We start from the raw sequence: 16,140 nt of genomic DNA on the forward strand, positions 1-16,140 counted from the left end.
GTCACATTTCGTTCCGCTTTGCAAGTTACCTAACGCCAAACTTCTGTCTGAAATGTTCATCAAGGAGATTGTTCGGCTACATGGGGTCCCCGAGGATATTGTGTCAGATAGAGGGGTACAGTTCGTCGCTCGCTTCTGGCGAGCTTTTTGTAAAAACCTAAATGTCAATTTGTCTTTTTCCTCCGCCTTCCATCCCGAGAGTAACGGACAAACAGAACGGATGAATCAAGAACTTATCCAGTACCTGCGACTTTTTGTCTCTGATAACCAGTTTCAGTGGGCCAACTACCTGCCTCTCGCCGAATTTGCTATTAACAACCATGTTAACTCGTCATCTCAAGTGTCACCTTTTTTTTGTAACTATGGGTTCCATCCCCGATTCTCGCTTTCTACTCCCCTTGTCTCGAACAATCCGGCCGCTGACATATCCTCTGAGGAACTGTGCACAGTTTGGGCCCAGGTTCGTAAGAACCTTCAGGGCTCCCAAGAGAAGCTACGTAAATACTCTGAGAAAAGATGTACTATCTCGGCACCTTTTGTGGTCGGGGAGCAGGTTTTATTGTCATCCAAAAATCTGAGACTTAAGGTTCCCTCCCTGAAACTTGCTCCTCGGTTCATTGGCCCATTTACTGTGTCGCAGGTTATCAACCCGATGTCATATAAGTTGTCACTTCCGGACTCCTGGAAGGTCCACAAGGTTTTTCATAAAAGCTTGCTTAAAAAATACGTGACTCCAGTTCTACCCACCCAGAACCCGCCCCCTCCTTCTTTGGTACAGGGGGAACTGGAGTATGAAGTAGAAAGGCTTGTTGACGCCCGACGGGTTAGAGGTGTACTGCAGTACCTGGTCCACTGGAGTGGATTTGGCCCTGAGGATAGGACGTGGGTCCCTGCCAGGGACGTTCATGCCCCACGCCTAGTCCGATCATTCCACAGGGCCTTCCCGCTCAAGCCCGCTCCTGGCCATGGGGGTCCGGTGTCCCCCCGTAGAAGGGGGGGTACTGTCAGAACCAGCAATTCTCGGGGGCCCCGTGCCCACACCACCGGTCCTGCCACCCGGGTTACAGGAGTGCGGCGTAGGGGAGCCCCGGTTCTTGTGATCTCCCCGGGCCGCTGTCAGACTGGTCGCCGCCGGGTTGCTAGGGAGGCAGCAGGTGCTTCTCTAGGCACTTGACTACCAGGCTGGCTTCCCTAGTAACTGTCTGTGCTGCAGACTGGGGGTGTGTCCCCAGCACCTCCCTGATTAGCCCTGCTGCTGTCAGGCTCCCCGCCCCTATCGGCTTCTGGGGCGGGAGCGCTGACAGCATTTAAAAAGGTGTGTTTTCCTTTCAGCCCTTGCCAGTGTTAGTTTGGTCTTCCAGCTGCACCCGCGTATTCTTTTGACTCCTGTTTGTGACCCCGGCTTTCCTGACCTCTGCTTTTGGACCTTGACTACGTTTTTGCCTGACCCCCCTGTACTGCGTACCCTCCTGTTGCCGACCCGGATTGTCTGACCATTCTACCGTTGTTTGTCTTCAGTGTCTGTTTGTCTTCCCGTGTCCCGCTTCCCTAGTGAGGGTAGGGACCGCCGCCCAGTTGTCGCCCTGGGGGTTAGCCCAGGGGGGCAAGTAGGCAGGGACAGGGGTTGCGGGATATCTCAGGGACCCCCATATCCCGGACACTGTCCTGACAATTGGTGCCCTTTTTGTGATAGAGCAAAAGGATGAGTCGTCTCAGATAGTTTTTCTTTCTTCTTTTTTTTTTTTTATTAAACATCGAGTAAAGCCTGAAGACGGGAGAATGTTTACAAATCCCCCTCCATCCCATTCAATACATTTATTAACCAAGGCCGTTGTGTTGTTTATGTTGAGGCGGTTACGACACCTCGCCTGCCATCGTTCTTTTGTTCCGTGTTATTTATTCCTCTCGCAATTTTTAAATTACACTATAATTTTCCCGGGGATTAAAACATTTTCAAGGAAACATTATAAAAAGCTCACAGCAAGCGAGAAATCACTAAATAGAAATCATTGCAGTCGGCGGTAATGCGGGATTGTTTTTTGTGTTTCCGAAGAGGGGCTCATCGCCGAGCGTTGTTTAGTCTTGTTTACTCAACGGGCTCTTTGTGTTTGGAGGATAATTAGTTTATCTCTGGATATGGTAACGGCATCGGCAGACTTGTCAGGATAGATCTCACAAATGGTTCTCCATATTTTTAGCATATGGGAGAAGGCTTTGAATCCCACGAACGAACGCTGAGCGAGCTCCGAAAATAACACATAAATACTTACTAACTAAGCGGCATTGTCTTCATTACTTTATAAGTGCCTGGAAAGCAGAGAACCGTTCTGGGTCACTCGACTCCTTAACCGCTGATGGAAGATCTTATGCTAAATGTGGATAACCTGTAGGCTATTTGTAAGCTAGCAGCTTCTCATCCAACGCCAACTGGGTCAGACAAAAGTGGAAGAAGACAATAGGGTGGGGGGATTGAAAAACTTCTTGAGCATTTATGAATTGCTTTCTAAGGCGCCTTTGAAACAGTCAGGATGCTACATAGTTTTCAACAAGAATCACATACCTATTCTACAAGCCATTAAAAATTTCAATTTTTTTCAATGCGGCTGTGAGGACCAGAATTCAGTATACGATGCTGCAGATGGAGTAACCAAAGCATAAAAATTTGTTTAGGAGCACAAAAAATAAAAATGAACAATAGAATAGTAATGATTGAGAAATTGAGCTTTTGCCTTCAAATATCTAAGCCCTATCTACTGACAATGTAGAAATAGGAAGACCTTGTGAGCAATCTATAATCGCCTCGTGGGGCGCAGAGTGTTAAGGCAGCAGAAATGCCGTCTTAAGCATCTCACTCATGACCGGAAGGTTGCGAGTTCAATCTTTGCGTGGTTGAGATAGCCGGCGCAAGGTTGATTCACCCTTTCCAATCCAATTTGTATCCTAGTTTTCCTAGGGGGCTTGCTCTTTTTCTGCTATTATACAATGGCGCTATCTGCTGGCTAAAGCCAGTACTGCATGAGGTGACACGTTGGATAGACTCCGACAGCAGAGAGGCTGGCAATATACAGTAAGGGAACCACGACGGACGTCTTCCAACATCAGAGCTGTATAGCCTTAAATCATAATGTCTTCAGACGTCAGACTGTGGATTGGAAAGGGTTAAATGAGTAGCCAACTTGGTGGGGGGGTAATGAATAAAATTTACCTGAAAGCGCTGCAGTATAAGTTGGCGCCACACGATTTAATTTTTTAAGATTTACCTTGCGAACACTATCAATAAACCTAATATCAGTACCATTTCATCTAAAGACAGATCTTCAGGAGTTAACCGCTTCACGCCCTAGGGCAGTGATGGCGAACCTTTTAGAGACTGAGTGCCCAAACTGCAACCCAAAACCCACATATTTATCGCAAAGTGCCAACATGTCAGGGGGCGGGGCTTATCACGACATATGTTTTTCACCTCCATCGTTCTTAAAAGGTCAGGGCTGCTTTAAAATGGAGCGGGCGCAGATTTTGACTGCTTTTGGATGTAGAAATGCTGTGGAATTTGCCACAGAAATTTCCACTGAGGATGTTCTGCAACATTTCCACCTCATGCAAACATATACCAGCAGTGATAGTGACCCCCCAGAGTGGCCCCAGCAGTAATAGTGACACCCAGAGAGCCGCCCCAGCAGTAATAGTGACACCCAGAGAGGCTTTAGCAGTTATAGTGACCCCCCCATAGTGGCCCCAGTGGTAATAGTGACATTCCACAGTGGCCCCCCAGTAGTAATAGTGGCATCCCACAGTGGCCCCCCAGTAGTAATAGTGACATCCCACAATGCCCCCCCCCCCAGTAGTAATAGTGACATCCCACAGTGGCCCCCCAGTAGTAATAGTGACATCCCACAGTGGCCCCCCAGTAGTAGTAGCACCTTACCCCCCGAGACCCATATTTCCCCACCCCCCCACCTCCTCTCCTCGGTGCTGCTGCCACTGATCCCAGGTGTACACTGTGACGTGCTGTAGGACGCCTCCTTCCCTCCCTTGCTCTTGCGGAACCAAGTAGGAGATGTCAGGGGAGGGGGAGGAGGATCCCGGCTGCACACTGACATCAGCGCTGCTGAGTGAATACCGACAGGGGAGCTGCGGCACCCCTGCCAGAATTCACTAATGTGGTGAGCGGCCGATGGCGGCGCGTGCCAGCAGGGAAGGCTCTGAGTGCCGCCTCTGGCACACGTGCCATAGGTTCGCCACCACTGCCCTAGGGCATGCAGGGTTTATATGAAAGAGGTTTGGGGACTGATACATAATTGTCTTCATACAAGACAAGTGCCTTGACAGCTGTCTCTGACAGCTAACACCCACTTGCAACCACTGATATCAGCACTCATTTACTCACATTTAAATGCCCCAATCGGTGTTCAGGGGTCTCGCACAGCTCCGATCAATGAGATTGTGTGTTGCCATTTGGTTACTATGGGAGCCTGGGGCCTTCTGAAGGCCCCAGGGTTGCCATAATAGACTGCCTATCCAAATGTGCTATAATGTAATATTACATTACACTGCATAGACAACTGCAAGTTCAAGTCCCCTATGGGACAACAAAAATGGAGAGTTAAGTAAAAAAAAAGGTTTTACTAATTGTTAGAAAAAAAATCTAAATAAAAAAATAAGTATATTTGCTATTACTACAATAACGGAGATTATGGCGTGATCACAGGATTGGAAGTCATCAAGTTTCTGTAAAATTAAATCTGCTGATTCCACTGGTAAAACTAAATAGCAACACGTCTAATTTTCATGTTATTTAACCCCTTAGTGACCAAGCATTTTTTTTGTTTTAAAAAATCGTAACTCCTTTATTTATTTCTCGACGTCGCTGTATGAGGGCTTGTTTTCGTGGGACGAGTTGTAGTTTTCAATAGTACTATCAAATGTACCCTATAATGTACTGAAAAACTTTTAAAAAGTTCTAAGTGGAGTTAAAAAAAAAATGAAATTCCGCCATCTTCCGGTGCATCCTGTTTCTACGGCGCACAAACTGCAACAAAAATGACATAATAACTTTATTCTATGGGTCAGTATGATTACTACGATACCAAACTGATGCAGTTTTTTTTTTTTTTTTGCTGTACTACTTGTATTTTTTTTCAAAGACATACTTATTTTAAAATTATTTTCTGCCGCCATCTTCTGCGCACAATAACTTTTTTATTTTTCGCTCCAAATAGTTGTGTGAGGGCTCATTTCTTGCAGGACGTCCTGTAGTTTGCGTTAGTGCCATTTTGGAATACATACGACTTTTTGATCACTTTTTATTGTATTTTTTCTTGGAGACAAAATGACCAAAAAAGCGCATTTCTGGCATTCTCAATTTTTTTTCAGATGACGTTCACAGTCCAGGGGTAAATGATGCATTACTTTGATAGATCAGACTTTTACGGATGCAGCGATACCAAACATGAATTTTTGTTTTATGATTTTGATTCTTTTGTTTAGTCTAACCAATGAGCTGTAAAAACGCAGTTCATTAATTACAATTTACCGGTGGATGATCTGCAGTATTTACGCCATGTGGAAACATGCCCTACAGGTTACATAAACCTACCCTTATAGTGTTCAGCCCGCACACAGTGTGTAACAGTGATGGACACAGCTCACCTCCTCCCGCTCAATACACAAGTCACAGAGCATACCCACATCACTCTTCCATAGAAGTCAATGTGAGATGGTCACAGCTCACCTCCTATCCTCCCTGCACAGCATATACCCACAACCCTCCCCTATAGAAGTTGATGGACCACTTGAAGTCTATTGTGCCTATGGCTGATGTAAACGATATCTTAAAATGCCGTAGACTGTGTCCTTGAACTTCCTTTTTGCGCTACCATGCATTTACTACCACATGCAGTATGTGTCCTCAATACAACATGCTGGTTCATTTTGCTGAACCCTTAAAGATGTGATGTAGAATATGTACTCTTTCCCTTCTAATCCGACCCATAGGAAATTAGGTGAAGTGCCAGAGGCAGCTGTTAAGCTACTTTCACCTTTAGCTTGAGTGGCACTTTGCGATGGCGGCCCAGCGGGGAATATATTGCCGCAGCCACTTAAATGATGGAGAAATAAAACGTAGCACGTCGCTCTCTAATGACTATGCTGGCTTCCCTTGTTTATGAGTATATTAACATCACTGAATTAGACACTCAATAAAGGAGACAGCACAAAGATTTTGCCATTTTACGCCGCTATTTATAGGGCATGAGCACCATGCCTCCATTTTATTGTTTATCATGGCATTCGGTAGTCTATCTCCCAAAATACCGTGACATGCAAATTCATCAAACGCTATTGATTTCCATTGATTCAGCAGAACGCTGTGTCTTTGCCCAAATTCAGCGAGGCGTTCGCACCTCGCCAGAGCAAAGCTGCTCTTGCTTATAAGGGGATTATTAATTAAATTGCAATGGTGCCAACTAGAAGCTAATGCGATCTGAAGATTCAGCGTCTGAGCACTGTAAATGTAGTAGGATCTCTTAATCATGGGCAGTCGGACTGTAAATAGAGGCGGCTCTAGAGCTTGGCTTCAGTGTCGGTGGCTCACGTCGGGGGTCCGGCCGGCCACTACTAAGTTGCTCTTTATTTGTACATCAATATATATGAGATTATAGATTACCACCGCCATCATTTTACTGGATGCATTTACTTATTAGTCCCTGACTGTTTATATGGCGCATACTTGTTACAAATGTATCAGTCATTTCCTCAGTGGTGCTTACAGTCTAATGGACGTTAGTTCTACAACCTGCTCACTAAGGGTGCCAACTTTGCCGCAAAAAATATGGCCGATGTAGAGGGGGGTGTTGCTCATCACAACGTACAATTTTAGCTCTCAGTGGCTACATTAGTAATAGCGCCCCTTCTCAGTGGCCCCAGTGGTGATTGTGTACCCCTTCAGTTGCCCCAGGACTAATAGTGAACCCCATTAGTGGCCCCCTAATAGAACCACCAATAATGGCCCCAATAGTAATGGTGCACCTCCTTAAATACAAGCAATAGTTATATTCCTCGATTTGCCCTTAAAGAGACCATACATTCCTTTTTTTTTTTTTAATCATTTTTTATTCAAGTATTTGTGATACAAAAAGGAAGAGGGGATCAGGGGAGTCACATGCGACTAGGCCTATGCAAGGCTAGGCGGCACATACAATTCTGCTGTGTAGTTTGATGACTGCGGATCGTCGTCGTACTGTGGTTAAACATGCACAAACATATGGCTTGACATTACATCTTATCCGCTCTTTATGGGCGGAGTGCGGGGAGGGCTGCGTCGCCACCCTTGTTCCATCGGGCTAAGGTGTCATCGCCTATGTAGAATAAAAATAGAAAGCAATAGGGGGGGAGGAGGGGGAAGGGGAAGAAAGGGAATGGGAGGGAGGTGGTCCAGGCAGGTCCAGCAGGAGAGGCTCTACTTACTGCTGTAGTACGTCCATGAGTCTCAAGTCACGCCAGGGATACCAAGTTTTTAGAAACTTATCGTACAAATTATTTTGCCAGCTCGCCAACTCCTCAAGGTTGTAAATCATATCTACTTTTTCCAGAGCGTCATCCCGACGGCCCCATTACATATGGAGGTTGCCCTCTGACCCAGGTAGGGACAGGAAGAGTTTAAAAGCACCTCCCTTTCCACCCATGCTTCAGTGTCTTCCTGTCCCTACGGTGGGACAGAGGAGCAGCTCCAGAGCTGCAGGAGATAGGAAGCTGCGGAGGCAAGAAGACTTACCGCAAAGAAACACTTACCGCACGCTGTGCGGCCCCCCTGGAGGGGTAGAGGTCGGGGCCGCACACTCAAGAGTCCCTGCATCCCCGACCTGCGCTGCCGACGGAGCCGTCAGTCGCCCAGTAGCGCTGGTCTCCCTCGCGCGGATCGCATGTTCGGGCCGCCGCTGCTGTGATGGGATAGTTCCTCCTGGCAGGGGAACGGCAGCGGCGGCCTCCCTGGACCTCGGGCGCATAGCGGTGACGTCATCCGGCGTGGTGACGTCACGCGCACAACGTAGGGGGCGTGGCTACCGGCGAAAACCCGGAAATGGCGCCAAATTTGAAAATCCTCCCCATAAAAGCAGGCTAAACTCCATGGAGGTTCCTGCTGACTGCCAGACAAGTGTATGTGAGTATGTCTACCCGCGACAGCTCAGCACGTGAGGGAGAGATTGACACCCTACCAACTGTAAGTAGGCTATACGCCAAAACATGCGCAAATGGTCACTTGTACAGCGGATGCATATATGTTCCCTTTCTTGTCTCCCCTCTCCCCCACTTTCATGGGTAGATGGATAAGGAGGGTCCAAAGAAAATGGACCCGAGGAAAAAATCGAAAAAATGCGTCCTCTGCAACAAAAGGCTCGAGGAGAGCTATAAAAAACCCCTATGCGAGGAGTGAGTGTATTACCGCAAGTAATGCTCCTGAATCCAACGCTTGCACTGCTATAACAGTGAATTGCTCTGCCTTCACAGATGCACGGGGAAAATTCTCGCAGAGGAGAAAGCAGCATTCAAATCCGATATCCGCTGCATGATAAGGGAAGAGCTGCAGGCTTCCATGGCGTCCCTTCCCCAGGCCCAGCCAGGTCCGTCACGGGTCCCTAAAAGACCTAGACAGACCGAGTCGGCGAGTTCGATCTCCGGTGAATCGCTGGAGCTCCTATCCGAAGGGGAATTAGAGGACCCACCGGTTCCCATAGAAGACGAGAAGAAATATTACTTCTCATCAAACGACATTGCGCACCTCATCAAGGCGGTGAGGGAAACAATGCAAATTGAGGAAGATAACCCGCCGAGAACAATCCAGGATGAGATGTTTGGCGGCCTCCGATCTAGAAGAAAGATCATGTTCCCAGTCAACCAGACGCTGCAGCAAGTGATCATAGATGAATGGCAGGAACCGGAAAAAAGGATCACTGTTCCAAAAGAGATCCGAAACCGGCTCGCATTCGCTACCGAGGACGTCCGCCTGTACAGGGAAACCCCCAAGGTGGACATCCAGATCGCAAAAGTGGCCAAGAAAACCCTCTTGCCCTTCGAGGACACCTCCCAGCTATCCGATCCGATGGATAAAAAAATCGACGGATTAATGAAGAAAGCCTGGGAGGCAACATCCCTCACCATCGAGGCTAACATAGCCTCAACCTCAGTGGCTAGATCCATGGCGCTCTGGCTAAACAGGCTAGAAGCCTCCATAAAGGATCGGGCCCCCAGAGAGGAGTTGGCCAGCTGTCTCCCCCTCTTAAAAATGGCTACCGCCTTCCTGGCTGACGCATCAGCGGAAACGGTAAGATACGGGGCAAAAACCGGAGTCCTCAGCAACTCAGCGAGAAGGGCACTATGGCTGAAGACTTGGGCCGCAGACATTACATCCAAAAATAAGCTCTGCGCCATCCCCTTCCAAGGGGAATATATGTTTGGGCCCGTCCTGGACAAAATCCTGGAAAAAGTCGGCGACAAGAGTAAAACCCTGCCTGACAGACAACCTTTCAGGAAACCATCCTTCCCGAAGAGGATGCGCCAGCCTCCTCCCGAAGTTAAAGGGAAAGGGAAGACTGGAAGATGGTCGTACCCCAAGGGAGGTCGGGGTAAGGAAGTCCAACCCTCCCCTGAACAAACAGGGGGTAGATTAGCGGGCTATCTAAGCCAGTGGCAAGGGGTAACGTCTAACCCCTGGGTACTCCGAATAATCGAAGCAGGGTACCAAATTGAATTCCACTCGCTACCCCCTAGGAGATTCCTTATAACCTCCCCGGGGTCCCTACAGGAACAAGGGAACCTCATAAAAGGCGTTCAGGAACTTAAGGACCTAGGGGTCATTACACAAGTCCCCGATTACGAAAGGGGTGAGGGATTCTATTCCCCCCTATTTCTAATAAAAAAACCGAATGGTTCCATTAGGACTATATTTAATCTTAAAGCCCTAAATCAATTTATCTCGTACAAAAAATTCAAGATGGAAACAGTAAGATCCATCGTCCCACTAATAGATCGAGATAGTGTAATGTGCACCATAGATCTTAAAGATGCATATTACCATGTCCCAATAACGGCAGCCCATCACAAGTACCTGAGGTTTGCTCTGCGGGAGGGAGACAAGATCCAACATTACCAATTCACGGCCCTTCCATTCGGAATCTCCACCGCCCCTCGGGTATTCACGAAAATCGTTATAGAGATGGTAGCCTACTTCAGGCGGAATCAGATCCGCATATTTCCGTATCTGGATGACTTTTTGTTGGTGTCAAGGACGGAGAAGACCATGCGTATAGACCTATCCATGGTCTTATCCACCCTAAACAGTTTAGGGTGGATAGTGAACAAGCAGAAGTCCGACTTGAACCCTGGTACACAAAAGGTGTACCTGGGAGTATTACTAGACTCCCACATCCAGGAATCCCGGCTTCCATCATCTAGGAAGGAAGACCTCACCCAAAGAGTAAAATCCTTCTGTCAGGCTACGGCGGTTTCCATTAGAGAAACAATGAAGGTGCTGGGCATCCTGACGGCTTGCATTCAGATAGTCCCATGGGCACAGGCCCATACCCGGCAATTACAAGGATTTATCCTTGCCAACTGGGACAAACGGCAGACATCCCTGGATAAGAAGGTGAGCCTGTCCGTCCGAGTCAAAGAGTCCCTACGCTGGTGGACCTCACAGAGGAACCTAAGCAAAGGTACCTCTTGGTCACAAGAATCTACCGTACCCATCACAACAGATGCCAGCAAAACGGGATGGGGAGCCCAAGTAGCCGACCAAAATCTACAGGGGATTTGGGACCCCCAAGTAGCTAAACGCTCATCCAATTTCAGAGAACTAAGGGCAATCTGGGAAGCCCTTCAGGCGGCAGAACCCCTTATAAAAGGAAGGCATGTCAAAATCCTAACCGATAATATGACAGCTCTGTCATTTGTTCGTCACCAGGGGGGAACGCGACACCCGCACCTGCAACGACTGGCAACAGAGATACTCCGCTGGGCGGAATCCAACGTGCTGTCCCTCTCAGCGATCCACTTAAAAGGGTCCACAAACGTCGCTGCCGACTTCCTGAGCAGACAGAGCATCCATCCAGGAGAATGGGGACTGAATCAGCGAGTCTTCGACCAACTAATCTGCCAGTGGGGAGAACCGCAGATAGACCTGTTCGCCACGAAGAGAAATTCAAAGTGCCAGGACTTTTACTCGCTGAACCCCAGAGACAATCCACGCGGGGTAGACGCCCTGTCCCAAAGCTGGGACATGGACCTAGCCTACGCCTTTCCTCCCTTCCCACTGATCCCCCGCACCCTCAGGAAAATCCAAACCAGCCGGGCGTCAGTCATACTAGTTGCCCCTATGTGGGACAAAAGGCCCTGGTATCCCCTGCTAAAAGCCTTGGCGATCCAGGGTCCATTCCTACTACCAGCCGTAGAAGATCTTCTCCTCCAGGGCCCACTAACATACCCAGGGGTCGAGAAATTGAAGCTAGCAGCATGGATGCTGAAAGCATGATACTGCGTGGGAAGGGACTCTCCCATAATGTAATTACTACCCTAACAAAAAGCCGTAAACCTATCACGATAGCCATCTACGATAGGATATGGAAAAAATTCACAGAGTTCTGTAAAATAGAGCCAGGGAAAATCCCAGGAATTGACATTCCCGTAATCCTGGAATTTTTGCAGGCAGGCCTAGAAAAAGGCCTTAGTCCTAGAACCCTTAAAGTCCATACAGCAGCACTAGGGTCCTATCTAGATTTTCCCTTGGCAGAACACCGCTGGGTGCGTAGGTTTCTCAAAGGGGCAGAACGGCTTCGACCCTTTGTTAGAGAAACCTTTCCTACCTGGGACCTAAATATAGTCTTAACTAGCTTTTGCCAATCCCCCTTCGAACCCCTCTCACAACTCTCCTTGAGGCTGCTCACACTAAAAGTTACCCTTTTAGTTGCCATAACATCGGCTCGGAGAATAGGGGAATTGCAAGCATTACAATGTATTGAACCATACATGGTAATACAAGACGACAGGATTACCTTCAAACTAGACCCAGCCTTCCTTCCGAAGGTAGTGTCAAAATTTCATAGGGAGCAGACGATCACTCTGCCCTCCTTCTGTCAAAATCCCCGTAACGAGAAAGAGAGAGAATTTCATAACCTAGACGTTAGGAGAGCTGTTCTAGCGTACCTAGAGGCCACCCGCTCTTTCCGTAAAAATAATAACCTCTTCATTCAATTTCAGGGGCCGGCAAAAGGAAAGACGGCAACTAAGAGCACCATCGCGAGGTGGATCAAGACCGCCATCCAAGAGGCATATAAAGCCAGGGGTCTCGACCCTCCGGGAAAAATTAGAGCCCACTCCACTCGCTCTCTTTCCTCCTCTTGGGCAGAAAAAGGCCAGGCGTCTGCCGAGCAGATCTGCAAGGCGGCGACCTGGTCGAGTATACATACATTTACCCGACATTACAGGGTTAACGTCCAGTCGGACAAAGACCTGAGTTACGGACGTAAAGTCCTTCAGGCAGTAGTCCCACCCTAGGGCCACGTATAATTTGGTATACTCCATATGTAATGGGGCCGTCGGGATGACGCTCTGGAAGGACACGGATTACTTACCGGTAGTCCCTTTTCCAGGAGTCATCACGACGGCCCATAGTTCCCTCCCCTTTAAGAATAATTTATGTTCTTCAAATGTAAATATGACCGAATAAAGGTAAAATTTGGTTTAGTAAACATTGTCCACCGTAATGATTTATAAGTCACTGAAGCATGGGTGGAAAGGGAGGTGCTTTTAAACTCTTCCTGTCCCTACCTGGGTCAGAGGGCAACCTCCATATGTAATGGGGCCGTCGTGATGACTCCTGGAAAAGGGACTACCGGTAAGTAATCCGTGTCCTTCCTTCCATTGAGATAGAGAGGTGTTTCGCGCCGCCAGTGCAAGGGGATCAAAGCCTTAGCCGCGTCTGTCAAACAGGCTATCAGTATGTCTCTTCGCGGGTTGAATACTGGAGACGTTTTCCATAGGAACTCTATCTCAGGTGTGAGGGTAAAATTTTGCTTGATCTTTCCCAGCACTTCACCCACACCCTTCCAGAAGGGCATCAGCTTCTCGCAGGACCACCAAATGTGGAGGTAGGAGCCTACTTCGGCGTTACATCTCCAACATTTGTTATGCGGTGCCAACTTGTATGCATGGAGCCACTGCGGGGTTCTATACCACCTTATCAAGAGCTTGTAATGGGATTCCTGGGCTAAGACACATAGAGAGAGGCCATAGGAGGTGGTTAATGTGTTCTTAACGTCTCTCTGAGACAGGGATATTCCCAATTCTTTTCCCCAGGAAATCATAAAGGATGGTTTTGATGAGGGTTGGGGTATAGTAAACTGTAGACGCAAGTTGGAAATTTTTCTAGTTCTGGAGTTTGGGTCCGCTAGTGAGCGCTCAAAAGGGGTCCTGGGTCTAGTTGAATTATATGTCCTGAGGAATTCCTCTATCGCTCTTTCAATTGTGGCTCGGAGAAGGAAGGAGGGGGTTCAGTTGGGGAGTAATTAACTTATTATCTCCTGTAACGGTAGATGGGCTAAAACCTGCAGGTCTCCCACTGTTAGATCCTTAAATTTCCTCCATACCGAGATGGAGACTGGGTCCAGTGAGTGACCCAGCAGTCAATGGAGCAGACTCAGAGGGGTGGCTGGGGAGGGTTTGGGAGTTAAGTTTTCTTTCAAACTGTCCCACACTTCGCATGGGCCTCTTAGTAGGGGGTTAAAGTCAAAGAGACCCTACATTCCTATGCATTGGAGGCAGATATAGTTGCAATAAGACCCATATAGCGTTCTATTACAGCTCAATACAAGCATACAATAGCAAAAATATAGCTATGTGTATGAGTCCTCACAGGCATCTTCAAAGCGACCCTCTGGTCACAGGACAAAAATAGTTCCAGGATTGAGGTGGGGCAGTAATATTACCTGGTAGTCTTCTTTTTTGCTGTCATCACCTGGTTCTTTTGGCCCATCTTCCAAAATGGCAGCCAAGTTCTTGTCACTACTCAATGATAACTGTACATTGTTTGTGTCAAACAGGTTCGAATGAGGAGCTCATGAATGAAGCAGCATGCCATGCTGCAGGTAGCGGTGTTTCTCAATTGGCCATACTTCTTTTTGCACCACCAATTAGCCGTCACTACACCTAAACAATAATTACCCAACTTAAACATGTTGAGATATGTCTGTCTACTAAGTAGCGTGGCATACTAACTAATTCCTCTTAGTGAGCAACAAAACCAGTGGGCAACATTTTGTGTAGAGGTGCTACCACTTGCCAGTACTCCCAGGTACTTCATGCTTCTCTGATTGGCTAGTACTGCTCCTGTGAGCAGCTTTGTCCAATCAAAGCAGCGTGTAGTGTCTTAGACTACCAATGTACCACCAGTGCTAAGTGTGCATTTGGTAGTCTAAAAGGTGTTGTGGACATCTTGGAAGAATGAATAAGGGGTAGAGGAACCCATCGCTCTGAAGATAATGGCACCCAAACTCCAGAAGTAATAGAAAGTGTACCAAGTAGTATTACCCCGACTAGAGGGTCACTTTAAGAAGATTCATGCTTGATCATCGGTCCGTCCAAAAGGTCCTTTAGGTTTGTGACTAGATGTGAGTGATTACGTTTAGGTTTGGGATTAGTGTTCAGTGAACTTTTGAAATTTTCAGTTTGGCTAGTTCTCTAAACTTTGACAAAAAGTTCAGGAGAAGAGTGGGTTTAGTTGGAATGAACTGTTCGGGTTGGTGGTGAACCGAAACTTGGGCAAATTTCAACCCAGAACAGAGTTCAATTGCATCGGGACTGATGTGAATGATTACAATCTATGTACAGTCACACCTCATATGTAAGAGTTATAGATGCATTGGATTGAATAGGTATTTCTATATCAGCTTTGCCAAGATGGGAAAACCCGTCCCTCTTTTTCCATCCACCTGCCAGAAATAGCCGTGCGCTTCAGTCCAGCGCTGCTTCCATAGCTGTAATTGAAATGAATGAGAGCTATGGAAACAGCTTAGTGCGCTAACAGTGCGCTACACTTTCTATAACTCCCCGCCCTGCACTACACTGTTTCCATAACTCCCTGCACTGTTCCCATAACTCCCTGCACTGTGCTGCACTGTTCCCATAACTCCCTGCACTGCGCTACACTGTTCCCATAACTCCCTGCACTGTGCTACACTGTTTCCATAACTCCCTGCCCTGCACTGCACTGTTCCCATAACTCCCTGCACTGTTCCCATAACTTCCTGTACTGCGCTGCACTGTTCTCAGAACTCCCTGCACTGCGCTACACTGTTTCTATAACTCCCTGCACTGTTCCCATAACTCCCTGCACTGTTCCCATAACTCCCCGCACTGTTCCCATAACTCCCCGCACTGTTCCCATAACTCCCCGCACTGTTCCCATAACTCCCCGCACTGTTCCCATGACTCCCCGCACTGTTCCCATAACTCCCCGCACTGTTCCCATAACTCCCCGCACTGTTCCCATAACTCCCCGCACTGTTCCCATAACTCCCCGCACTGTTCCCATAACTCCCCGCACTGTTCCCATAACTCCCCGCACTGTTCCCATAACTCCCTGCACTGTTCCCATAACTCCCCCCACTGCAGTACACTGTTTCCATAGCTCCCTGCACTGTTTCCATAGCTCCCTGCACTGTTCCCATAACTCCCCGCACTGTTCCCATAACTCCCCGCACTGTTCCCATAACTCCCCGCACTGTTCCCATAACTCCCCGCACTGTTCCCATAACTCCCCGCACTGTTCCCATAACTCCCTGCACTGTTCCCATAACTCCCTGCACTGTTCCCATAACTCCCTGCACTGTTCCCATAACTCCCTGCACTGTTCCCATAACTCCCCCCACTGCAGTACACTGTTTCCATAGCTCCCTGCACTGTGCTACACTGTTCCCATAACTCCCTGCACTGTGATACACTAATTCCATAACTCCCATTCACTTCAATGAGAGCTCCAGCAATAGCACTGGGTTGAAGCTCTGGGCTGTTTCCGTAGGCTCCGGATGGGTAACATGTAACTATATCAGTGGTTTCCTATCTGAGCTATGAAATGCCAAGATGGAAATACCC

At 47.9% G+C, this 16,140-nt stretch overlaps 1 protein-coding gene across 1 annotated transcript; it reads left to right on the forward strand.

The window, feature by feature from the left end:
- Positions 1–7,594: 7,594 nt before the first annotated feature.
- On the forward strand, positions 7,595–12,740 carry LOC136586616 (uncharacterized). Its single transcript, XM_066584758.1, has 2 exons — positions 7,595–9,620; positions 10,958–12,740. Exons 1-2 carry the CDS (start codon positions 8,564–8,566, stop codon positions 12,544–12,546), a joined length of 2,646 nt encoding a protein of 881 aa, XP_066440855.1. The 5' UTR covers positions 7,595–8,563; the 3' UTR covers positions 12,547–12,740.
- The last annotated feature ends 3,400 nt before the right edge of the window (positions 12,741–16,140 follow it).

This window comes from Eleutherodactylus coqui, chromosome 12 (genome assembly GCF_035609145.1).
Source record: "Eleutherodactylus coqui strain aEleCoq1 chromosome 12, aEleCoq1.hap1, whole genome shotgun sequence".
NCBI classification, from domain to species: domain Eukaryota; kingdom Metazoa; phylum Chordata; class Amphibia; order Anura; family Eleutherodactylidae; genus Eleutherodactylus; species Eleutherodactylus coqui.